Genomic DNA, 27,743 nt, shown 5'->3' on the forward strand with positions numbered 1-27,743 from the left:
ATGCCACACTCGTGGTCTTGTGATGCACGTGTGCGTGTGAAGCCACAAGGCTATCGGACTAATGCATGTGAGTGATTTTTGTTGTGGTCATTATAGATCTGAGCAGTGTAATTCAGTTCTTCATTAATGTTTTAATGTAGCTTCTTAAAAGGAGCTCGATTAATATCAGACCCACCTGACAATATTGCCGAGAGATGCTTGACATTCACACATTTACACGCTGTCAGATCGCAGTTTTGATGTTGGTGGGATCAAGAAATACTTACTTAGGACTTAAGAAGGTCAAGTTACCGCATGGCCAGCAGAAAACCACAACTAGCACACTGCCTTTGTCTTTTACATTTTCTAGAAGTACTTTTCCAGAAACATACTTCTTTCAAACCTATTTAAATTGCACATGTAAACAGTCTTTACTGACGGCGGCAACTGGTTTTACTCATAAGCAATTATGTCTCAGAAGTAAAAAAATATATAATTTGAAAACAAGTCTGTAGGAAAAGGTCAGTGAAAAAAAACCCCATCTGGTTCAGCACTTTTTTGACAAACACAGCACATCCGCTCACATCGTTCATTGCTTCTCTGGTGATGTTCATTTAGTCATCACTCACCTGTTTTGTACTCGTTAAGAAATAAGATAAATCCATCCAGATATGATCAACTTTGGAGTTTTCCTTCTCTTTCTAATTGGTGAGTTGAACTGTCTTTAATGTCAAAACTTAAATGTTTTTACTTTAGCTATTTAAGCTAAACAATTTTTGCTTGTTATTTTTCATGTTTCTTTTAGGTCTTACTGCAACACACCTGAATAACCCACCAGTGTTTGCTAAACCAGGAGAAACAATTCATTTACCTTGCGTTTACCAGAGCCAAATAGCCATGCACTTCTCATGGTACAAGCATGAACCTGGACAGAATCCCAGGCTACTCTCCACCAGTTACAAGTATGATCATAATGCCAGGTTTTACCATGATTTCGAGAATAATTCACGCTTCTCTGTGCTGAATGAAAAGGGTGTGCATCATTTGGTGATAAGAAACATACAGATCTCAGATTCTGCAACATACTACTGTGGAAGCGCTTATTCCAATGTAATGGAATTCGTCGAAGGCACAGAGTTGATAGTTGAAGGTAATTAGTTTTGATTACCTATAATTAAATTGTTTTTAATATAATGAGTATTTATAATAGTTTAGTTATTGAAGCTATTAACTGAATGCCATGTGTGAATGCAATGTGTATACATGAGTAGTCCATGATGTTTTACATAAAACTTCCTCAATAATGAAATATATTTTGATTTGGTTAATATGTGTTCTTCATGAATATATTACTTTTTTTCACACAGGGTTGAAAAGCTACACTAGTGTAAAACAACACTCTTTCATTGAATCACAATCTGGAGATTCAGTGAACCTAATGTGCACAGTTTTAAATCAGAACTGTGTAGGAAACCACAGCGTGTACTGGCTCATACATCAATCAGAAGAATCTCATCCAAGAGTTATTTGGGCACATGGAACGAGTATTGATCAGTGTGATTGGATCTCTGAAGCCGGTTTTACAGCACGTAGATGTGTCTACAGCGTCTCTAAGAAGGAGCTCAGTCTGTCTGATGCTGGGACTTACTACTGCGCTGTTGCTGCATGTGGGGAGATGCTGCTCAGGAACGGAACCAAACTGGACATTATAGGTGTGTTTATCAAGAATAAATTAGGGGGGAAAAGTGGCACTTTTACTATGTGTTAATACTTTACCTACAATTTTTCCTATTTCAGGTGCCGATTCCACAGAACAGATGATGACTTTTGTTCTTCTTTCCATTGTTAGAACAGTCCTTCTTTTAATCACTATTGCCACAGTTACTGTTTGGTACTGCATGAATTCAAAAAGAATGTCGAAAGAGGGCTGTTCTCCGTCTGCCATGGCTTTCCGAGATCGACGATCCCAACCAGAGGGAAGACCAGGGCCCAGTTGTTCAAACGTAATCTGATCGGATTTCGGCTGTTGAATTGAATCAAATCTTGAAAATGGGTTGGTCAAAAAAAAAAAGTCTTGATTTTGATCTGGATCAAATCGTCAGTTTGTAGTGAGACTTTTAGTAAGATTTTTGATCCGAAAAAAAAAAAAACACCTGGATTATCCTGATCCCATCTGAATGGTGGAATTCAGGACCAAAAATTTTATAAACCTTTAAAACTGGTACAAAAATACAACATTTATATCATGTAATATATATACACACATTTATATTTTTATTGATTAGTTTAACCGTTAAAGTAATAAGACATTATACCTATTAAGCCTTTCAGTACAGTAAAGTATATCCATAAAATAATCTCCCAAACAGCTGTCAATATCAAACAGAAATAATATATTTAATTTTAAGTGTTTTTTAATCACTGTATACAAACTACATTGGCAAAATCCTCAGGGATGAACCAGTCGAAAGTAGTTAAAGTCCGCGTGAACCGGAAGTTGCAAACGACTTTTCTCCAGTGCTGTGACGTATTTCCCAGTGAAAAGGAATATTGAACAGAGGGCAGGGTTTTACTCTAGCGCTCCTCCTCTCCATCTCTCGCTCATAGCAGACTAACGGTTTGAGGGGAGTGGTTAAGCGTTTCCCAAACCAAGCCGTCAAACATACGTCATCAGAGAAGGTCCTCCAATGCAGAGGGGAGGGGCATTTTCAGATTTTGATTAAAGATTACAAAGCCAAAACATTTTTTTGTGTGGATTGACTTGCATGGATGAATTGTTCACCACAAAACTAACAATTTAGGCAAACAAAGTAAATATGGTCAATTTTGAATTCATGTGGACTTTAATAACATTTGCATCCCTTATTGCATATTTGTTTTTGTTGTGGGTCACATGAGGAGCAACTGAATCCGTAAAGGGTCATGGTTATGGGAAGTGATTTCAATGTTTTAACGTTCTCTTGCAAATGTTTTGTGTTCCCTTAAGAAACTTTGCATTCACTCTTTCTTTGCGAATAAATGCAACGTTTCTACCAAGAGAATGCAAAATTCGACATAATTCTGATCCAGATTACATTTTTTGAACAACTGGGCCTAGGTCTGTTGATGAAATCAGCCTCTGATCATCCGTAAAATTGGGATTAATCAATTTGACAAGCCATTTAATGCTTGGGTAGACTGTCTTCTTATTAATATCTGCTAACACTTTTTTTGATGGTCCCATGCACAGTCATTCTACTAGCTATAAGTAACTGCAACTTATTCTACTAACCTGGGCCCTAATCTAACAGTCTACTGATACTTAACTCTTGACATGTAGGTCCAGCATTACCTATTGTCAACAGAATGTCTAATAAGGAAACCATTAAAATAAAGTGTAACCAATGTTTGTAATGTCTCCTTGTTATAAACTGTCCAATATCAAACTATGTCTGTTTTTGGTTCATGGGAGCAAGACTACCCTTTCATCCTTTTATTTCATGCATGATCTCGTGCCCTGCAAATTAAAGGAGTCATAATGTAGAAATTTCACTTTTCCACGAGAATCAATGTATGTTATGATTGCATAATGATTATACACTGGCCGGGAAGCCGATATTTAAAAGTGAAGCGTTTGTTTACCTCGGGGTTTGTAAAATAGGCCACGTGCACGCGCACGAAAAAACGAGATTTTGATTTCTTCCCCTTCTTGACGTCAAGACGGGGGAGGATATACCAAATATGGACACCGCAAACCTATGCCGCGGGAAGCCCGCCCCTCTCCCCCTCAGATTCAGTTTAGTTGACTCGAGAAAGATGGAGAAATCGAGTGCACACCTGAGATGCTCTGTGGGTGACTGCCACAAACAACATGCAAATGTGTTTTATCTACCAAAAACGGACGAAACTATCAGGGAACAGTGGATGAAATTCATTTTTAATGACGCTGTCCCAACAACTCTTTCAAGTGGCGTATCGTTAGGTGTGTGTGCTAAACATTTTACACCGGAATCTTTTACAAATTTGGGGCAGTATCAGGCGAACTTGGCCTCGAAGCTCCGTTTGGGAAAAGGTGCCATCCCAACCATCAGGGACTTGCCAGAAATTGAAAAGGTAAGACTGTGTTTTTATTGCTCTACTGTGGTTAACAAATAGCTGCTAACTGCTAATGCGGCTATTGTATGTAACGTTACCTTCGAGGTAAACACGGGGAATGGACTCTACGAATGCTAGCCACATCTTTCGACTTTGTTTTACACTAGCAGCTACAGTAGTGACGGTACAGGAGTCCATGCTCAGTGGCTAAAACTGTTTAAATGCAAGTATGAAAACAATATACCACTAAACAGTATTAGCCAAACTCATGCAAAACATGCAGTTTGAAAATAGCTTTCAGTTAGTGGGGCTTCTGTAAGAATGTATATGGCAATGGTGTATTTTTTCTTTTTTCTTTGGTTGTGATTACAATTTCACTAACAATAAGTACCGTCACATTTATTGAGCTATTGCAGTATTTTGTCTATGTTTTTGTACCGCTTGGAAGTAGTAAAATACATTCCTGCAACCAATCAACGCGCCCCTCATTTGCATTATTATATTATACCATATAGTTATCGAAGTCAGTCACACCTCGACTTTCTTCCAAATAACGCACATTTCATTCATAAAATTATAAATGCGGGCCTCTATATTTCCTGCACATTTTTGTTTTTCTGAATGGTCTGAATGGCTAATAAAAATAGGTAATACAAAACGATTACTTGGTCACCACCACCAAGGTGAATTGGTTTAGTCTTGACTTCTGGTCGTGACTCGTGAGCGTGAGTGACAGTTATGGGGGGATCAGGGGATCTGTTGATTGTCGATGTCGAGTGCCAAATAAGAGATGGACAAGAAAGGTCAAAGCCATTAGGTTCCCAATTTAGAAACGAGCGAAAGATAAAGTTATGCAACTATGTTTTCTCTATGATTACGGTATCCATGTCATGAATGAAGGGGTAATATTAATTGGTGGGTATAAGCTTGAAAGGGGTCTCGCCCAGGGTGTAATTCAATGTAGAACCGCCACTGCCTACGATGATGATTGACAGGTGACAGGTCTGAGAATGCGTGCGCTCCACAAGTAGTGCGAAGGACGGAAGATGATGAATAACTGAATAAATAGCCTAAATGAATAAAGAGTAAGGCAAAACAAATAGCCTAGTAGCCTAATGAAACATATGGATTGATGCAATATCTTTGCAACATTATTGAATTAATCTGTTACTATATGCCTCTGCCTACGTTTGCAAAGAGAAGAACATTTTAATTTGATTCACAATGAAACGTTACAATTAGTTTGCATGCAATGAGTAGCCTAGTTTTGGTTGTTGTTGGTGGCGTTATTGCATCCCTAATTATGCCTACAATGCAAAATTGTTCCCTCGCGATTGGAAGCTCCTGTAGCCGCCGCGTACGCATTTCAAAACATCGCAACGTGAAATGCCACAAAAAGCGGTTTGTGAATCAGTCTTAGTGAGTTAGGAGTCCTCTCAACTTCTTTTAAGCTGTCCCAGGCTTAGGTGCTACTTTTAGGGCTAAAATGCTTCGTGAATTACTCTTAGTCAAAAAAATTAGGAGTCCTAAAGTTACGAGAGACACGCCCATTATTTTTAGGAGTTGCTCCTAAATTCGCCAGTTAGGAGCTACTTTTAGCCTTAAAATTCTTTTTGAATACGGCCCCAGAACACAAACATTTAAAAAATTGCAACCTAAAAGATTAAACAGGCTATATTTGACAACACAGTTCCAATAGAAACTCTATAATAACATAAATAGAAAGAGCATTTCAGGCCCAGAACATGTTGAACCTCTTTACATTATTTACTTATTTACTGAACATGCAAGCAAAATCTATAAGAGGAATTAGAAATAACCATGAGAACACATGCATTACCGTATTACAGTGCTTAGAAGATGCAACATGCCTATTATTTCACACACTATAAGTCATCTGTTTAATATTGTATACAAATATTAAAAATATGACTATCTGAAAAAGATCAAAACCGTGTCTTACCCAGAACAGGATAATTGTGATTTGTCAACTTGTATAGCGATAGTGAATAAAGTTAAGCAACAAAATGGCACTAGATGTTCTAGGGAAATTACTGAAATTAAATTGTTCAGTTTAAAAATGAACTGGACTCAACTAGACTTAGTTGAGGATGGGGAGGATGCTGAGTAGCGGTAGGGGAGGATGTCTAAATTCAGTCAGCCTTCAGGGTAGAAGTGAGATAAACTGCTTGTGATCAGACAGCTGCTTAATTTAACCCATAATAAATACAGGTAAACATGCACTTACCTACAGAGTTTTTTTGTTTTTATGCTGTTTGACCATGGCTATCGTAATTATTACCACAAAAAAAAAAAAACGAACCTGTGCCAGTGATAGTCAGTTTAGTTCCTTGTCCAAAGATTATTTCTAAATCTACATTCACGGCACATTCGTAAGTAGCAGTATCAGAGAGTGTGTGGATCCTCACTGTGAAGTTGTAGACACATGTCTGTGCAGAAGCCATTATAAAATGAGCATCCATAATTCTAGACAGGGATTCTCCTGAGCTTTTCTTGTGCACAGTCCTCCATGAGTTGAACTGTACATTGCAGAGTGATGTTATCACCAAGATGAACAGGTTTTAAATCTGGTTGCTGTAAAATTCTTCTTGTACTTTAATGTGTTCCTTAAAAATAAATCCAAAATATATCAATCAAATTTTTAGACAACAGACTGAATGAGTTTTGCAGCATTGTAATAATACTACTTACCTGTTATCATCAGAAGTGTTCCAGGACTGAAATACAGCGCAGTCTTAATCACTCCACGATAATAAGTAGCTACATCCTCTTGTGTCATTTGGAAAATGTACAGATGATAAGTTCCATTTCCAACAGTCACACTGAGGCGGCCTTCATCAAATCCTTTCCTAATAGCTGCTTGTTTTTTAGTTTTTTTGAGAAAATAACTTTCCATTGTTACACTGTCTCCAATTCTTGGTATAACATGGATAATAACATGGGCTGTGAAGTAACCTGAAAAAAAAAAAAAAAAAAAACAGTGAACAAAAAGTGTAAAAATTGAAGTCAATATATTACACATATATTTTAAAAGAAGTTTATTTTTGCCTACCACAAAAAGCAAGGATGATTTCACTGACAGCATGCAGATTTTCTCTGCATTTGCTCATTTTGAAGAATAAGAGGCACAGAGCACCAAAAAGAAAAGTTGTTTGAGCTGAATGGCGTTGTCAGATGGCAGAATTGCCTTTCATTGGTTTACCAACAGCCCAACCCCTCCACCCCCTCAAAGATACACCCCTGATTCCTATTAAGACACGGTTAATGTTATCTTTACATTTACATACTGGATGAGAGAAGCTATATCAAGTTTACATTATCTAATGACATCAGCTGTGCCTTTTTATTCTATTGTGATAATGCATGCTAAACTAATTTACATCATTAACCTTATATTGTACAAAAGAAAAAAGGCAAATGCTAAGAATGTAAATTCAATAACCCATAAGAATAAAAGCTAAAAGGAAGTTAACATTTTAGGTTTTAGAACACATTTTACTTTACACACCATACATTTTTAAGAGGTGTCAAATAGGCTCTGACCAATATTTAATAAAACTGATATGTTCTTTTGAGTCCAATCTCCTGGTACTGCGCATCTATATATACAAGCTCCTGCTTTCATTTTCAGTGCTATTTATAGGCAGAAATTACCTTTTACGTGCATCCGATACGCACATTTTAGCGTACATATGTTACGCAATTTTTTGTCTGCATATGATAAGCACTATACTTACCCAACCAATTCTACCCAACAGGTAAATTTTGCATACCAGATGCATGTAAAAGATTACTTTTGTGTATAAAGAGCACGCCAAATAAAAGCATGAACTTGTGCTGGTTAAATTATTACAATATATCAATGCTGAAGGGTTCAGAAATAATAATGATGATGATTGAAAGGTAGCCAGTATTTCTGATGCTATATTTTCCATGTTTGTTTTCGTCTGTGTCTTGCAATGGGGTCAGAAGCACAAATGTATATATATCTAATGAGCTGTAGAGACCCTTGTACTTGCCCACAAAAACCAAATACTAAGACAGACACATATATGTGGTTTCAGAGACAGGATGGACAACTAAGTGGCCTATTTTTTTAAGTTTGCTCAAGTTTGTATCTTATCAATAAAGAACAAAAAACAGGCCACCACAACTTTAAAACTAAATGTAAAAATGAAGAAGGCATTTGTAATGCAAAGTGTTATTATTCAGTTATCCTGTTAAGAATATCTGGCCTTTATATAAACTCTTGTTTTCCTGTTTGAATGATGATCATACTCCATTCACTTTATTTATATTATCACAAGAATACAAACATTTGTTTCTAATGTTCCTGAATTACAATCTGAGCATAATATTACATGCGTGTTAACTTCCATTTTATTAAATATTGATCAGGGCCTAAGCTGGCCTAAAACAGAAATGCAATTTTAATAATAATGTTACAAAGTATATTTAAAGCATGAAAATACAATTGCAGGGGTAAAGACATGTCTGTAATGTGTATATAATAATGATAAGATCTGTTTTTAAACCATATTTTTATTTCTTTAAATCTGTAGTTATTAAAAATAATGCTGTAACCCCAAAATGTCTTTATAGGTTTTTTAAACAACTGTGCTGCATTTATCACTTGAAAACAAAATGAGAAGGATAAATAATGGCTCAGCTTTCTTCAGCGATGTTCGGCACATGACATTTAAGGCTAGAGTAGATTGCATTCCTTCTTGTCTTTCTTCGCTCAATCGCTGAGTTCTCTCTACTTGTGTCGTCTTCAGGAAACTGCAGGGTTGTGTAGTTCAGGTCTAGACTAACTCGATTCTGTGAGGGAAGAAAAAGGGAAAGCATTGTAGCACAGCAACTTCATCTGCTGCGTTCCTGTAGCTCAAAGAGTTCATAGCGTTAGCAGCACTAAGTTTATGGGTTCAATTTCCAGAGGATGCAGGAACTGATAAAATGTATACCTTGAATGCAATGCATTAGATAAAGTGTCTTCCAAAAGCGTTAATGTAAATGCTACAGTCATAAAACTTCTGACTTACAAGAGAAGAACTGGCATCAGAGGGTGGTGTGTCTGGACAAGATGGGTCAGAAACTCCTGAAACATATTGAAACTTGCTATATAGTTGTGCCGGGAAAGTAAAACAAGGAAAATAATGGGAATAAAACAAGAAATACTGACCACGACTGAGCCTTTTCAAAAAGACATCAACATTTAAACATCATTACAATGTGGAAATTTACCTGCATGCAATTTACTCGTTCTTCTCAGTCTTTTACATAGAAATATGTTGACTATTCCACTCAAGAGCAAAATGAGAGTATTGAAGACAAACACCGCATGGTAAGACCAGTTTTGACCTTGATTTTCTAAAACATGCAGGAAACATTTTGGTCAGGTAAATGGTGAAAAAAATGCTAGCATATCAATAATGTACAAGAAACAAATAATGTCCAAAAACAAGTGAATATTAAAACAAAGTTGAATATCATTATTATTGTCAAAGCAAAGTCTGAACATAAGCGATTTTTGAAAAATAACATCACTTTAAAAATATATAATTTACTTTTTAATGTGTGTTGCATGGTGTATTCTTTGGACATGTTATATCCTATCTAGTACAGTACATGAGGCTCTTTTCTTTTCGCTTAATACAAAACAGCTTTATATGCAATTTTAGTATTAATCACTGCAGTAGTTCTTACCTTTTAAAAGAAGTCTTAATCCACAATTGGTTTGGTTACTCCATGTGCATTGATAATGTAAGGGTTCTGTTGATCTTTCAATACTAAGAATGAAGTAATTATGTTCTTGTATATTATAAAAGCTTGAGTCACATTTTACTACAACTGTTTCACCTACAGAGAAAAAACATGAGTGGGACTGTTTAGATAAATATGCATGCACTACTCAATTGCTGACAATGTGATATAAATTCAAAAGGAAATTAACTTACACATGTTGCGTATGAAGAGTGTCTACTAGATAGCGTCTATAGAGCATATGATCAGAGCTCTGAGGTTTTGAGCAGTGCCTTATATAGACCACCTTATCACCTTTCATCTGAAGAGCTGTCATTAGTGTGTGAAAGTACGTTTGGTTTAACATTGCGGTGAGGCTACAAAATCTTACACCTAATAAAATATAAGTCTATAGCCTAGAAGGTCACTGGTGCAGTCCTCTCAAAATTATGAGTAAAATGCCATCAAACATGTCCTAAATCATAATTCTGTAATATGCATTCAAAGGAAATACACACAGTAAAACGTTTAGGAGAACGTTCAGATAAATCAACCCAAAAAGCATGAGAGGAGGTATATACGCAACCTACCTCTATCCCTCCACCACCCCAACTAATCACTCTTAAAGTTTTCGTATCTCAACAAGGGATTGGGGATTACTCTGGGTTTGGACCAAATTCTCTAAATATGCATACTTTTCTATATCCGACTACATGTAAGGGTGAACTCATGAAGTGCAAAACATCAGAACTATATCTGATTTAGTATTGGCTTTGAGCAGTGCCTTATATCCGATTATATGTAAGGGTGAACTCATGAAGTGGTATTTAGTCAGATATAGGTCTGATGTTTTGCAATGCAACCTCAGTCTGAACAGTCATATCAGAATTCATGCCACAATTCTGCCCTGATGGACATCACACCAAAGATTTTACATAAGGGTAGTTCTTTGGTATGAAAGACGGCAGCAAAGTTAGTCAGTGGAGGGACGATGAACGGTTATAAAATAGTAAGTATTAAATAAGTATTAAAGGGATAGTTCACTCAAAAATGAAAATTAGCCCAATAAAGGCCTTCTGAAGCGAAGAAATGTGTTTCGTAGTAGATTGGATCTATAGTGCTCAACATACCGCTAACATCAGGATGTAACCATTCTATCAGCCTCAGTCGTGGTGAGGGTAGTAGTGTTTTTTTTAAACAATTAATATTTTCTTGGTTTCTACAGAAGTAAACTACAACCAAGTATAACAAGGTTATGACGTCATTGACAGGTGACAGTGTACGCAATGCTGTCAAGTCACATAGCTACTATAATAAATAAAACAAAATTAAAAATTAAAATTAAATTAAAACCACATTACCCCAATAATCACCAACAAGGTGAAGAAAGCCAGGCAAAGACTATACCATCTGCGACAGCTGAGAAAATTCAGGGTATCACCAACGATCCTAAAAACTTTCTATTCAGGGGCCATAGAAAGTGTTTTAACTCAGTGTATCACAGTGTGGTATGGGAATAGCTCAAGTCACGACTGCAAATCACTTCAGAGAGTTGTGCGCTTAGCTGAGCGCATCTCTGGGTCTTCTCTTCCCCCCCTGCAAGACATTTACCACAAACGCTGCAAGAGCAGAGCCAACAAAATTATTAAGGACTTCAACCACCCACATAACTGTCTCTTCAACTTGCTGCCATCAGGTAAGCGCTACCGCAGCGTGAGGTCTAAAACAGAGAGACTTAGGAGAAGCTTCTTCCCTCAGGCCATCAGGCTCCTAAACTCGGCCTCCTAGCATTATCTGTACCCTGGACATCATACCCGCACTCTGGACATTAATACCTGCACTCAGCACTGACTGCTCTTATTGTAACGAAGCTACAAATCTGCATCCCTGCACTTTACACTGCTGCTATGTAACTACCTCGTTACTATTGTCTGTACATTTCTGTAAATATTCTCAGTTAGCTTACAGATCTTTTTTTTTTATTTTTAATTTTTTTATTATTTTTATTTTTATCTATTTAATTTTTAATTATTATTATTATTAGAATTTTATCTTATATTGCTTAAATTGTTAATATTTTTAGTGTTTTTATAACATTGCACTATCTTGGAGTTCACCCTATTTACATTTCACTACTGGTTGTATATTCTGTATATAACTGTGTATGTGACAAATAAAATCTTGAATCTTGAATCTTGAATCTTGAATAATCAAAGCATTAGACACCGAATAAGATCAGGGAATCAGGCAATTACATGATGATGACATCATCATCAATATCAATAAAGAGCCAATATCACCTGATTCCATTTTCTCTTGGCTTTTTTTACAACAAATGTGCTTTATAAACACACAATTACAGCAGCCAGAGAAAATGTAATATTAAAGAGTCAAGGGTCAAGAGCCCAACTAAAGCCTACACAGACCACCATCATGGCGACATAAAATACAACTATTGCTTTTATTACAACGGAAATTAAATAAAGTAGCCTACATCTGGTTAGTAATAAGTGAAGCTGGTAATGCTGTTTGAGTTGTTTAATACTTTTCTGCTGATATCTTTTATCTTCAGTTGATTTCATCTAAGGGCGCTTTCACACTTGGTTCGATTGCCTGTTCCGAACCTGAATTCGATTGCTCGATGAGTCCAATGATTCGAATGACCTTCAGTCAAACAACACTGCCAACTCAATTAGAGATGTCACTATGTTCTTATTTTTTCAAGTGTTTAATTGTGGTTTCCATTTTTTTATAAGATAACTGAATACTGAAACAAGAAACAATTCAAAAATGATTAAAACAAAAAAACATGATTTAGTGAATTAAGCATGAACTTTCCTTTGACTGGTATAATTTAGTTCATAATTTAAACATTGTTTGGCTGCATTTCGTTTTCTATTAATTTCGCTGTCATTCATTCTATTAATTTAATTGTATATTCCATTGATTTAATTAAGGTTATTGTATGAAATATGTTTAAAACAGACATGGAAGATCTGTAAAATCACTACTGGATACTCTATATGTGAGCTAGACTAGAGAAATGTACTATTGCTTTAACATATCAATGTAAGTGTTTGTGTATTTGACAACTCATGTTGACAACAACTTGTTCACATTATAAGTTAATCCGTCAATAAAAAAGAAGGGAGACAAGAAACATGTCAAGAACTTTTATTGAAAGTACAGTAAGCAGCTCAAGAATAAATTTGAACTCAGAATAAAGGCACAGTAGGTGAGCCGATTATCAAAACATTTCCAGACATGTTCTGATAAAAGCACTGTTCCATATGGAAAGTAAAAGTGTAAATAAGTTATAGTAATATTTTAACAAAAATGTAAGGTCAACAAAAAGTGCTCCGGATTCTAACCTTTGATGAAAAAAACATGAACACCATTAAACAATTATAGAAGAAAGCATAGCCTATTTATTGTTCAGCATACTCTGCTTATGTTAAAGCACCTTAAACAGACAACGTCAAACAAAAGTATTCTCTTTTGAAAACCTTAACTAAACTGCTTTCTAACCTATTCTGAAACCTATAACTCATGATAGGATGGAGCTGTGCTGTCTCTTGTGTCTGTGTAGTAGGGCACTTCTGAACAAGTGTGAATGCAAGTGTGGAGTATGACGATGCAGGTTTGTGTATGTTATGTTGTCACGAGCTGTAAACAGGATGTAAAGGATTTGGTTGTAACTGTGGGGGTGCCTGCTGGTGTGATGAAGGTGCAAATGTGTCAAACACTCTGTTAAGCACTGTCATGAACATCCTATTATATTCCTGACGTTCCTCTCTTTGTGCTAGGTAGCGGCGCTCCTCCACATCCATTTGCAGTTTCATCCAATTGTCCAGTGATTCTTTCTCCTGATGCTGACGAACTTGCTCAGCCTGCATGAAGTCATCATATTGTTTCTTCTGTAGTTCTACATATGATTCCAACATGCTTGTTAGGTCAACCTTTGCCTTTCTCTTCTTGCTGACTGTTCTGGTCCGGATGTTCTCTGCTTGGGTAGAGTTGGGTGGGTCAGATTCACCTGAAAGGTTGATCAGTATACATGTAAGATTAACAACATAGCCTAACTTAATTAAATTGTGCATGTTTAAAGGAAAACGTTGTGATGACATGTGATAACATGCATACCATCTGACACCAAAGAACAAGTCGAACTTTTGCTAACAGCATTTGGCTAATTGTTCTATAATTATGCATGGCTCATATAATGGCTCATGGCTCATATAATCAGACAATAATAAACTGTACTTTCTATGCAGAACTAAATGCACTAGTAAAGACAAACGTGATTAAATAGTTAAGAAAAAGAAATGGTGTCCAATAACTGGACCAATAGATATTTTCCCTGTTGCTTTATAAATACATTATCCAGAAATATTGATGATATTCAAAACGTGTCTGCTACTCATATACAGATGAAAAATTAATTACCATTTTTAAAAAAAGAAACGCAATAGACTGCTTGTTTTTACACCATGCTTTCAGCTACTAACAAAATTAAGAACAGGATTATGCATTCATGATTAATGTCCATTTTATCAATTGTACATTTTGCTAATAATATTAGCAATAACATAAGCCATAGGTTAAAGCAATATAACGTTACTCACTGTTCGTTAGCTCATTTGTAGTTTCGGATGAAGGTTCTGAAGCTGACAAATCTTCTTGTTGGTCGTCAGGGTTTGCATGGAAGGATGGTGTAGGTGGATGTGATTCGATTATGTTTTGAGCAGCCCGTTCTCATCCCAAGGCGTCATATACTGACGCTTTTGACATTTCGTCTACATCCAACGCACATGTCACCCTTTAGCATCAATATGAGACGCAGATAGATATGGGCCAGAAGGCGCCTCCTAGTGGTCTAACCCTAAACCTACCCCAGACCTAAACCTACCCATAACCGAACAAAGCTATCTGCGTCTCATATTGACGCTAAAGGGTGCCATGTGCGTTGGATGTAGACGAAATGTCAAAAGCGTCAGTATATGACACCCTAGGATGAGAATGCGTTGGTTTTGAGGGTCACTTGTGGGCCTAGAACCAATAATGTTGTCAATCGCATCATACCACGGAAACTTCTCCTTCTCTTCTGTTGAGCTTCCAGTCTTTCTGAGGGAGTCACGTATTTTCAGATATTGCTGTCGGAGTTATTTTTACCTTCAAGCGACATCGATCCGGCGTTCTTGTGAATCCCCTCGTTTTCAGGTGCTCGCTGAGCATTTTCCAGTTTTTTTCCAATTTTCCAGATTTTATGTTTTCCTCAGCCCATACAGCTAACAAGGTTTCAATTTCATCGGAAGACCAAAGTAAACCCTTTCCGCTCATTTTGAAAGTGAAACCACATTATACGTCATCAATAGCGGTTCACTTCCGCGGTTTGGTTCGATTGCGTTCATATCAGCAGCGAACCGTACCCGAGTTCACATGAACCGTACCCCAGACCATCTTTTTAATCGGACTCGAGTACGGTTCGCGGGTGCGCACCCGAGTTCGGAAGACAGCGTTCACATCATCCTCTGACGTCATTCGAACCCGGGTGTGCACCAAAAGTGCTAGTGTGAAAGCGCCCTAAGGCTGTGGCTGAAGTCAGTTGTAGTTCTTGAGTTTCTCTTTCCTTCAGTGAGTCTGCTTGTTAACAGCAGGTGTTCATAATTAATCCTCAATCACCACTTAATTATCTCATTAACTTCAACACTGCTACAATAGTACTTTAACTCTGTAGTGTGCACACATATGAACACTGAACAGTGTTAATTTAACATGGGGCGTTTTTTTTATCTTACCCGTTTCATTAACGTATGACTGACAAATATGAATCACATTCAGTTTATTAATACAATTACATAAATCGTATCTTTTTCATTTATATATGACTGAAAAATATGAATCACATTCAGATCATTAATTGGTTTATGTTAAAACTATGTAATCCAAATAAATGGAAATTTTATATGCAATTCAAATACATAAATCTTATGTTTAGACATATATATATATATATATATATATATATATTATTTTATTTTTTTGAGTGTTGTTTATGTAATGAATATATTCACAATGTTTTGGTGCCTCTGTGTAAAATGTTTTAACTCTTAAAACAGACCATTTGTTGATATTCAATGTATGGTTGAGACTACCTTAGAGGCATGGGGACAATTGTCATTTACTTCTGAAAGTAACAGTTTTTACACTGGCACTTACTGTTGATATGGAAACTTTTGACCTCAGAAATGTGAGTTCTGCTGGGGGCTTTCTGACTGCGCTTTTCTATTCTCATTCTTACAGGTTGGCTGCAGACTAAGCAATAGGTGGGCTCAAAGTCCAAAACCACAAGTGCATGATGCATCAAGCAGCAGCCTCTGCAAACAACAAACAACAGCAGCTTCTCACATTTCTTTTCTTCCTGAAGGTCGTTTTGTTCCTCTAAACGTAAGGTAGGTTTATTGGTGTGAATGAAATCCATTGATCAAATTCTGCCTTGCTTTTTCTTGATAGCTTTGGTGTCTGTATTCAGGGTTGACTTTTGCCTTGTTACTTTAACTTTAAATTATAATTGCCTATGTTTATTAAAAGTGCTTTCCATCTGCCGAATATACAAAAACTAAATTTCACTTATTTTTTCCCAGACACATAGAAAACCCTGACTTTTAAAATAGCAACGTATACTCAGAGCCATAGAGAGAAAGAGTTGCGACACTCTTTGATGTCGCCGCTATGGCTGTCACGTGGTTCATGTAAGCCCCAATAGTTCTAAAACATACGCTGGCTGTCATGCTCTTCTATGGGACAGACAGCAGCGATTGCATTATTGAACGGTAAATATAAAATAAAACACACACCCAAGTACTTTTTCAGCTGTTATTGCATTATTGCATTTTGTTAATGTCAGTTTTGCATTTGGAGATAAGTTTTAGGCTATATTTTTGGAGGGAAAAGCTAGTGTTCATGTTCGTATGGGTAGTAGCACTGGCTTTAGCGGCTCTAACTTAACTTTTCCATATCATTCATCTGATGATGGACGTCTCATGATATTTATTTTAGCACAACTGGGCTGTATTAGGCTATTGATTCCCGTGATTTTGCTTATAAATTTTGATTCAGCCATTAGCCTACCTTCGTGATCACGCAAAGAGGTCTGCCGTGGCGGTCCGTTCAGAGTTCGCTTAAATATGTTTTATTAAACAATGACAGACAACAAAAATGTGTGCTTGTGTGGGTGTGTGTGAACAAGAAAAACAAAAACCAGGGGCAGGTGATCCATGAAACAGACAGGACTGGTGATCCCATAACAATCCTAGAGGTCCAGCATTGTTCTCACAAGCCGCTTCACTCAAGACAATAAAACATAATGAAAAGTTAGTATATCCCAACAAATTTAATTAAATAAAAGTTGCTATAAAGGTGGTAGTGATTCATTACCGAACTCTTACTGTCACAGCTGACGAAGTCGCACTAGCTAGCAGGCAGTGCTTGAAAATTGGTTGAAACAACCAACATAAAATAGATTCAAGATTCAAGATTTTATTTTATTTGTCACATACACAGTTATATACAGAATATACAACCAGTAGTGAAATGTAAATAGGGTGAACTCCAAGATAGTGCAATGTTATAAAACACTAAAAATATTAACAATTTAAGCAATATAAGATAATTTCTAATAATAATAATAATAAAAAAAAAAAAATAAATAAAAAAAAAAATAAATAAATAATAATAATTACGTAAAAATTATTAAATTAAATAAATAAAAATTATTATTAATAATAATTATTAATAATAAATATAAATAATTACGCTGTGCATGTACAAATGAAGACCAGTATAAGCATCGCAAAGGGCCTCTGATACAACATAGACAGTTGACAAATCAAAAGAGGTCTTGTGGTTGGAAAACATCTAAGCATTGATACACAAACATTCAAATACAAACAACACATGCCATTGTGTCCCTTTAAGCATAACTTATCTGTGCATAAATTATAATAGTTAGTGTATAAATGCATTTTAATCAATATCAATAGATTCGTTTTAAACCTTGTGTTTCCTGAATCATGATGATAGTATTGCAGTGCATTTTGTATTAAACTAACAGATGATTATATGTGAAGACCTCAATGAATAAGTTGGTCCGTTGATGTTCACCTCAGCAGAGCTCAGTCTGCTCTGAGCAACTACTTCCTCTCACTGATGCTGCAGGAAATGCATTCATTGTCTCCGCCTTCTGTATTACGTCTCACTTGCATCTTTTTCTTATACAGAAAATAACTCTTCAATGCTCATGATTTAAGGTGCTAAAAGTTATTATTTTTTATTAGATTTTTATTATATAGATTTTTTTTATCATATTATTCATTATTTCACAATAATGATTAATAAATTTGTTGTATCTTCTTCTCTGAATAAATTAACAAATCATTACTGATAAATGTGGCTAATGACTCATTGTTGACAGAGACATTTAAAAGGTTACTTTCTTCTACTTGTTCAGGGGTTTTAATCAAACACCCGAAGCATCGTTTATAAAATGTTGCGTAGAAACCATCCTGCATTTGATCTTATTATCATTTCTCGCGTAAAAATGTGCCTGCGCCTCTTTTGCAGACGTGAAATCCTCGTAAACGGCCACTAATTAATGTCATTAAAAGGATAGTTCACCCAAAAATGTTGTCATTACTTACTCACCCTCAAGTTGTTCCAAACCTGTATGAGTTTCTTTCTTCTGTTGAACACAAAATAATTTGAAAGAATGTCGGTAACTGAACAGTTGATGGCACCCATTGACTTCCATAGTGGGAAAAAAATGACTGGAAGAAGTCAATGGGTGCCATCAACTGTCTAGTTACAGACATTCTTTAAAATAACTTTGTGTTAAACAGAAGAAAGAAATTCATACAGGAACAACATGAGTGTGAGTAAAACAAAATTTTCATTTTTAGGTGAACTATCCCTTTAAAATATAAAAGAGCACCAGTCAATCTTTTAGGCTACTTGAGAATGGCGAGCAGCATGAATTGCTTACATTTCCAAATACTTGCAGTAGGCCCAACTCCGACTCTGCCACAAAGAAAAATGGCATGTCTGCTTAGAACCCGACAGGCTTTTAGTATTTGCATATTTCCTTCCAGGCAAATCTGCTAATGCATGCAAGCAAATACATGACTGATAAACCCCAGGGCGAGTGATATCCTGATAAACAGCACTTTTTTATGTTCAAGATTTTTATTTTATTATTTTTTTTATGACCATTGGCGTAAATTTTAGCGCATGCACAGTCTAAGATCAACGTTTTATAAATGAGGCCTCAGGTGTGGTCATTCTTCAGACAGCTCAGATCTGCTGCATTGCAGACAAAATATTGACTTGGCATTTTGCAAGTCTTTAAGAATTGGGTCTAAAAAAAAAAGATTTTTCAATTTTTTTTCGTAGCTTTTTTTTTTTCTTTTTTTTTCGTAGGGTCAGTTCTGCCAGCTGACTCTCAGCTGATCCACGTCTAGGAATAGGACGCCTATCACTGTATCATATATAAGCTCCTTCAGTATCAACAGCTATCACGTTTCTCAGGAGCCAATTCCCTCCTCCATGCCCAGGTCCTCCTCTCGTCAGTCAGGATTTGGCATTCTGATTCCTCCTGAATCAGACAAAAAAATTCTAATTATGTTGTACATAAAAATTAATTAATGATATCTGCAATTCATTCATGTTGGTTCTGTTCTGTTTACCCTAAGGGGGGGTTATTGCTGCTCTGCCTGCTCTTATCCATGCTAGGCTGCATGGATGCGCAGGGAGTTCTTACCCAGAACAGAACCATACCGACCAATCCTAACTGTATGCTACAGTAATTGTCAATCGTATTTGACGATAGTGGTCCTGACCGAACTGGGGTTTCTTTACTTTGATGAGTTTATCTATAAACGTTTGACTTCACACCAAAAGCTAAGCGAAAATTCGCATCACATTACTCGATTACTCACAGGATGTTTCTTGTTTTTCGTGTCACTCGCGCCAATAAAAACATCACGCGATTAGGAGCATCACGCACATCATCATCAACAACAACAACAACAACAACAACAACAAAAACATTTCTTTCTGCCATTTTTTTCATCATCAGCCATGTTGAATATAATTACTCTTGCTGCTGTACCTGTCGTGTAACTCCGAAAAGCCGAGGTGTCTAGGTTCACACTTCACAGCGCCATCCAGAGGCGCACACAGCTCTGTGAATTTCACCGTCTACTCCAGGAACTGCGCCTAAATGACAGCCGTTTCCAGCACTACTTGAGGATGACAGGTGCCCAGTGCATGGTCTTATCAAAAAGCTGTTAACTGATTGGTTTGCGTGACAATGCCTCATGCGAATTTTACGCTCGAGTTGAAAATTTTCAGCTTGCGCGGAAGACGCGATTGAGGCGAGATCGAGTGTTCGCGCCAACCGCGTAACCCAATTTGCGTCATTCGGCCTGGCATGTGTGTAGGCTAATATATTAACGCAAATAATTAAAATCGCGTTTGGTGTGAACAGCATAACTGTTTCACCGTTTGTATCACTCCACTCGCGGAGACTGTCATGTCGGTCGAGCAAATCCACCATATTTTTTATAAAATACTACTGTAGTTGTGTCATAAAATGTAGTTTCAAGAGTTTTTTTTAGGCGAGAAATATGTTTATTTAGACCTCAAATATGTTACTAATATTTATTACATGGCTTGGTTGAATTCCAATGTAGAATGTGGTCTGTTATTTCTTGTTATACCATGGTCTGGGTGAATACTCGATTCTGATTGGCTGCAGGATGTCCATTAAAAAGTGATAGAGGACACCTAGTCAAGGAGTTCTGGTGAAACTGACTGTTTACCTTTCGAAATTAATAAATAAATTCACTGGCTACATCAGCTGTGAGTAACCATAGCAACAGGCAGTCAAAGTATCCTTTACAATTTATTGTATCAAAACAAACATCTAGTTAGCCGTTATACACTACCTGTGTGTTTTAATTATAGGTAAAAAAAAAACGAAAGTGTAACGCCCATGGCTAGACAAGCCTAACTTACATGAAAAAAAAATACATTAACTTTCAGGCTCGTAAGTTAGCTAAACCGAAGGTTTCTACGAGCTGAGCGGACTATAAATATCTCCGGTTGCTAAATAAACCGTCAGGCGTAACCAGGGAAACCAAGTTATTGTTTGTAAAAACTTTAGATTTCGATTGTAAAACTAATTAAAATATAAACTAATGTTTTAAAAATGTGTTATTTGGCAAGTGACCATGGTATAAGCGGGTTAATGCCCTTCGAGGTGTCCATTGTCAGGTATTAATGGACTTCGGCGGAGGTAACCGGTTCACGCCTCGCCGTCGTCCATCAATACCTGACAATGGACACCTCGTTGGGCATTAACCCTTACATAACAGACTGCTGCGAAGTACAACACACCATTGCCATGAAAAACAGAGCGTTGCTATGGACGCAGGATTCTAACTGTAGAGACGGAACGGACTATTTTCTTTAGCGGAAGCAATACAATCGTTTTTAAATCAATAAACTCCTTTTTAAATCAATATTTTGTGTCAAATTATTGATTTATTTGGTGGGTAGCCATGTAATAAGCGGGATAATGTAGAGCGAGACGGTTGTTATAGCGAATACAACCCCTTCAGGCTGATTCAAGATCCCTCCGCTTTGCGTCGGTGTCCCGATCAGCCTGTCCAGGTTGTATTCGCTATAACAACCGCCTCGCTCTACATTATCCCTTACATAATCTTATGCTGTGTTCACACCAAACGTGAATTTAAGTATTTGAACGAGTAGATTACATGCAAATGGGAAGACGCGAATAGACGCGAATTCCCGCCGACGCGAATTGGGCTCGGTTGGTGCGAACGCTCGATATTCGCCTCAATCGCGTTTTCCGCGCAAGTTGAAAAATTTCAACTCGAGCGTAAAATTCGCATGACGCGTTGTCACGCAAGCCAATCAGTTAACAGCTTTTTGATAAGTCCGTGCACTGGGCACCTGTCATCCCCAAGTAGTGCTGGAAACTGCTGTCATTCAGGTTCAGTTCCTGGAGTAGACGGTGAAATTCACCGAGCTGTGTGCGCCTCTGGATGGTGCTGTGAACCCAGACCAAGCGTGCCACACAAGCCTTGAAAAGTGAAGCCAAAAAAACGTCTCGATCGCCCCCCGGTGACTGGTCCTCCTAGTATAGGTCATAAACCCCGCCTCCCTGTGTTATTCAACGGGACTTGAGACCAACTAAACAATGTAATTACACTTCAAATATATTTTTTCCGAAGGTGGTTTCTGTCATTTACTGTAGTTTTTATCACGCTGATGTAAATCCAAGTGTTTATTTTTTAAATAAGTTTGTTTTTAGTTAGTTATTTGATGCTATAAAAACGGTGGTGTGACGTCATGATTGACAGCTGTGATTGACAGGTTCTCTGAGCGAAGTAGTCACTGAAGCACCAACATACTTTTTTTTCAGGATCTTCGGAGGACTGAGGAGATTGGAGCTTTAAATTTAATATCTAAATTTCTATAATGAATTATTTCACACAGAGAGTGAGGGCGGGGCCTTGATTTCGCGGCTTTACTTCCTGCTCACTACTGCGCAGGTCTGGTCCCGAAATCACTACTGCGCAGACTCCCCACGATGTCAGCGCCATATCGGGACACTGGCGGGCGGCTTCACTTCTCACCAGTGGAAGAGAGTGAAGGGGCGTCGTCCATATTTTTTTACAGTCCCAGACACCTCGGCATTTCGTTGTTACACAACAGGTACTGTAGTACCTGTAATTATCTTCAACATGGTTGATGACGGAAAAAAATGGCAGAAAGAAATGGTATACGTATAATAACTTATATGTTTCATATACTATAACCGAAGCTAGATTGTGAAATCAAACATTTCTCGTTTTTAGTGTTTTTTTTTAGTTAGCTTAGATAGTAGCATAGCATACAGATATCCAAAATGATTAGAGATAACGTTTTTTTCATCATCTACAATATTTTTTGATAAAAAACGTCGATAACAAATATGATACAAGCATAATTCTGTTTAAGAATGATTTATAATTAAGTTTGATTGATTACGTTAAAGGGGTCATATAATGCCATTTTTGTACAAGCTAATATGATTCTTTAGGGTCTAAATTAAAAGTTTGTAATATACTTTAATTAAAAATTCTCATTAGTATTGTAAGAGAAAACAAATTTGACCTGGTCAAAAACAGCTCTGTTTTCAGCACGCCGTGCATGTGTCTTTAAATGATAATGAGCTTTGCTCACCCCGCCCCTCTGTTCTGTGGGGCATTTTGCCACAACAACACATGTGGAGTGTTGCCTTGACAACAGTTGAGGGTATATTTTGAAGAATGGCAGGGGGAGTCTCTGAGGACACTGCAACCGCATCAATTTGAACCGGAGTCGGAAAACAGGACGTTTCTGAATGGTTGGTTACCGTAATGTCACTTTGATCTATCTTTGTGTTTACTGGCAGGGTAGAGTAGTGAGATACGAACGCTATATGTTTACTGATGTATACGTTCGTTCATTGACAGATTGATGTTACAGCTAATGGTCATGAAAAACTTTTTTTCTGTAAATGTAGGCTTGTCAGTGATGCGTAACGTTATCTATGCCGTGTTAGGTACAACTGTCAGGGCTGAAGCACTAAAATTTTACTGATCTGTTTAAAAAATAACCAGTCTGTGAGACTATAGCTATGTTTCCACACTGTAAAAAAAAAAAAAAAACATCCCCAAGTCAAAATTTTCTAGTGACTGGTCACATCTAAATTTTTCAATTAGTCTGACGTATTATTTCTCATTGAGCCAATGTTAACAGACTATTGCAACAAGAATTGCACTTGGGCCAATTTAAAAATTTAGATGTGACCAGTCACTAGAAAATTTTGACTTGGAGAGGTTAGAATTTTTTTACAGTGCGTCCACACGTTTTTATCCGAATTAAGTGATATCGAATGAAAAATGCCTTATGGAAACAGTAAAATTCGATTGAATTTCATGAATATCGACTCAAATGAAAAACTTTCGTTCTCATCAGATTTTATCTTGATCGATATACGGCTTATGCGATAAACGCTGATGGAAACGTTATTGCAAATAAATCCATTTTGTCTAGCAAAACTTTGTTCGCAAATGTTTGCTTGAATGTTGTGCGATTCAGTGCGAAAATGAATCGAAACACCTTAAAATGTCTCAAATCAATTCGATATACCAATTTGATCGCAAAACAGCATGTGACGTCATTACGCACAGGTTTTTATTCGCTTTAAAGCCATTGGATGGAAACACATTTTCACCAGCTTTATTTGCGTGAGTTTTTTTTACCGAACTTCAGATAATTCGATTGACAAGTGGATGGAAACTTAGCTTATGACAGTCATTAGGCACATAAACAACACATACTCAGACAGGAGCTAATACCTTTTTCAATGTTCTCGTTTATAAAGCAGTCTGGTGAAATGATTCGCGTAAACATGAAAGCATTGACGTTGATCGTGGGGAATATTCCCTTCGAAAACAAAACTCAGCCACTGCGTCTTCAGCGGTTCGGATTTAGGAACATCAAAATGACTGCTGTGTTCGTTATTACACCCAAGAACAGAACACCACCATCGCTTAGACGCCATTCTGCTCCAGCGTATCAACAATGCGGACTATGATGACAGCTCGCTCACAGGCACTGCCAACACACATTTCAGTACAACCAACTTGTAAAAGTGCACGTATACCATTATATGACCCCTTTAAGAATCGCGAGAACAGCTTTAGATCAGGCATACTACTGGCCTGGGGTCCTAAGTTGGGACTCATCACTTTGCTGGGACTCAGCACTTCACCACTTTATAACCCAGATTTAAAAGTGTCACACAGTTTGTTTCTTTTGTATTTGCTGGAATGGATCAGCCGATGCATGGGCAAGTGTGACAGAACATTTGTTACTCAAATACTAAAAGCCTCACCCTCTGAACATGCCATTAATGCTGAGCATTCACAAAGGTGGTGTGGAGGCAAATATTGTCAGCTTGGAAAATGGAGAGTGTGTGTGTGTGTGTGTGTGTGTGTGTGTGTGTGTGTGTGTGTGTGTGTGTGTGTGTGTGTGTGTGTGTGTGTGTGTGTGTGTGTGTGTGTGTGTGTGTGTGACAACCTTACAGGCATAAAAACACAAATTTGCATTTCTTTATTTATTTTTTTTGTTGATTTTTTTCTACACTTGCATGTTTTCTTTGTTTCAGCATGATTTGGATACTTGATACACAAATACTTGCCTGACCGTCTGGTTGGTCAGTACCTTCCAGTTTTTTTATTGTCTCTCAGAAATAAAAAACACCCCTTCATCGCTGAGCACACACAAAGGCTGCGCTGAGTAGATCATCTGTGTAGAAATGAAGGCTGCCGTCGCTGTGCTCCTGTTTTTGAGTCTCTTTAGACTGAGCTTCAGTCTCTACAGAAAACACTTCTTTGTGAATAAATTAATGACCTGGGAAAATGCACAAACGTACTGCAGAGAATACCATGATGACCTGTCCACTGTCAGTACAGAAGAGGCAAAACTGCTCTCTGCAAATCCCCTCAATAATCTAAATTTTTGGATTGGATTGCACATAAGTCCTAACTACCCAGAACAATGGATTTGGTCTGGAGGTGAGAATGAAGAATTTGACAATTGGGACATTGGCGAACCGACATTGGCGAACCCATACACTGAAAAGTGTGTTATTGTAAAAAAATCTAATTATAAACTGCACAACGTTTTGTGCTCGCAGACTCGACCATTTTACTGTATGCAGGTCTTTGAGCCCATTCTGGTGCATCAGAACAAGACGTGGGATGAAGCCCTGGACTACTGCAGACAGACCTACACTGACCTGGCGAGTCTGAGATCTCAGACGATTATGGCAGAGGCGATAAATAGCGCCATAACATCTCAGACAGCTTATGTGTGGACTGGCCTGCGCTTTCTTGCTGGTCACTGGTTTTGGGTCAGTGGTGATGATCTTCAATAAAAAGCCTGGTCTACGGAGGGGGAGCTCCAGTGTCCTGCCAGAAATCTGCGCTGTGGAGCTCTGGATAGAGAAAATAATATTTGGAGACCCAACAATTGTGAGGATAAACTGAACTTTCTCTGTCTTAAAAAGCTATAAATGTGCTTCATGTTGTAATATACATACGTCTTCATGTAGGCCTATATATGATATTGATTCTTTTATCAATCATGAATCTATAGAAATCTATTGCTTTACAGTATGTATGTATGGTCGTTAAAAATAATGGATTTTTAATCTTTCATTTTAGTTGTGTCAACATATACATTGTCTTGTAAAACAATGTTTAGCTAAAATCTTTTATGGGCTTGCAGAGAAATTATAAATGATATGCACTATTGTAAAAATACAAGATTTAGAATCTGTTAAATTTTAATAACCATGTTAAAAAGATCAAGGTCAATCTTATTAGCTTTATGATTAGAAATTGTTTAACTTTTGTTCATGCTTTGTTGTTTTTAAACTCAATGATATTTTCACATTGCCTATCATATGGATTAACAGTTTGGTCTAGGACTAGGTATTTATAACCATGCCTTGGAAATTTTGGATAGGAAGCAAATAAGATATCATCATTGTAAATATATTAAAGTTTTGCTCATTTTGTTTGTTTTCACTATGTACAGCTTGTATTCAGGTGTTTAAATGATCTCGCCCCTCAGCCGTTATGAACTTGTTTCATGTTTAAAAATAAAAATAATTATTACTGTTGTTGTAATTGTAGTCTATAAAAGGCCCTTCTAGGGACAAGTGTTGCAAATTAGCTTTAGCTAAGCACTACAAGCAGTTTTATCTGTTTATCGTATCCGTCCCTTTCCAAATAAACTGAAAAAAATATACAATTGGATGTGCTATAACAGGAATTGCTCACTTGTGTTATGTTTACCACACCACAAATGTTCCTCCATTCAAAATTAGACATGGTTTTGGTCAGCTTTGTGTACACTATTCCCATGTGCATGTACTGTGTGTGGACAGGCCAGGTTGGCTGCTTTGGATATATCAGGATTCACGACCCATCAGCAGCAAATACTCTGTTGTTGGGTTTTTACTGTACAAAATAATTTAAACATTTCACTGTGCAAAAGAAAAAAATATGAACACACAATCAAAGATCATCATGACAATGGGCTTCATTCACCAATATCTTCCAAGAATTTTCTTAACTTTGTACTTAATAAACTTCCTAAGAAAAGTCAACGTCGGATTCATGACATGTTCTTAGACAACAGAATTGTTCGCACCTGTGTTCTTAGGATTGATGAATCCCACGTCTTCATAGTTGAAAGCACGTGCCAGTTGTTCCTAATTACCATAAAAAAACGGCCCGCAAATTCCCATTTAAGGACATGACACTTCAGGGCCGTGTGCAAGAAAAGTTGGAGCAACACGATCGGTCATTTTCAACAACAACAAAAAAAAATTTATATAGGCTACTTTTTAAACACAATTATACACGAAAACACTGAAAGTATCATGATGCACATAACCATGACATGCTTTAATGTTGCTTGGCGGTATTGTTAGGCATGCACTTTACATATGCAAAACTGTAAAATTTCAATGGGTACACTGCAACAGAATGTTGTTTTGTGATGATGTTTGGTTCTCGAAAGCACATTTTCCCGCTCGACAAACACAGAGTGTTTGAGTAACACAATTACAAAAAGTTACTCATAGGTACATGTCAAACTGTCATAAAAATGTGAAGCTTTGCAGCACAGACTTAAGTTTGGTCTCATTTTAAAGAAGACCTGCTGAAGTACAAAAAAAATATTTGAATAAGTAAATCCCCCCAAAAAGTTATAGGCTATATTTTTAAGTTACTGAAAATTAT

General features: G+C 37.0%; 1 protein-coding gene and 1 long non-coding RNA gene across 2 annotated transcripts; both read left to right on the top strand.

Annotated features, from left to right (window-relative positions):
• Positions 1–2,036, top strand: LOC311287447 (uncharacterized protein; the record flags this gene model as incomplete). The annotated part of the gene is made up of 4 exons (XM_084404316.1): positions 1–67; positions 785–1,129; positions 1,347–1,691; positions 1,777–2,036. 4 exons carry the CDS (start codon positions 1–3, stop codon positions 1,989–1,991), a joined length of 972 nt encoding a protein of 323 aa, XP_084260442.1. The 3' UTR covers positions 1,992–2,036.
• Positions 2,037–16,156: 14,120 nt separating this feature from the next.
• LOC311288630 lies at positions 16,157–26,617 on the top strand. The gene is made up of 2 exons (XR_014626961.1): positions 16,157–16,268; positions 25,097–26,617. It is a non-coding gene; the product is annotated as an uncharacterized lncRNA (long non-coding RNA).
• The last annotated feature ends 1,126 nt before the right edge of the window (positions 26,618–27,743 follow it).

The sequence above is a fragment of the Rutilus rutilus genome (assembly GCF_951802725.1).
Source record: "Rutilus rutilus genome assembly, chromosome: 3".
Lineage (NCBI taxonomy): Eukaryota > Metazoa > Chordata > Actinopteri > Cypriniformes > Leuciscidae > Rutilus > Rutilus rutilus.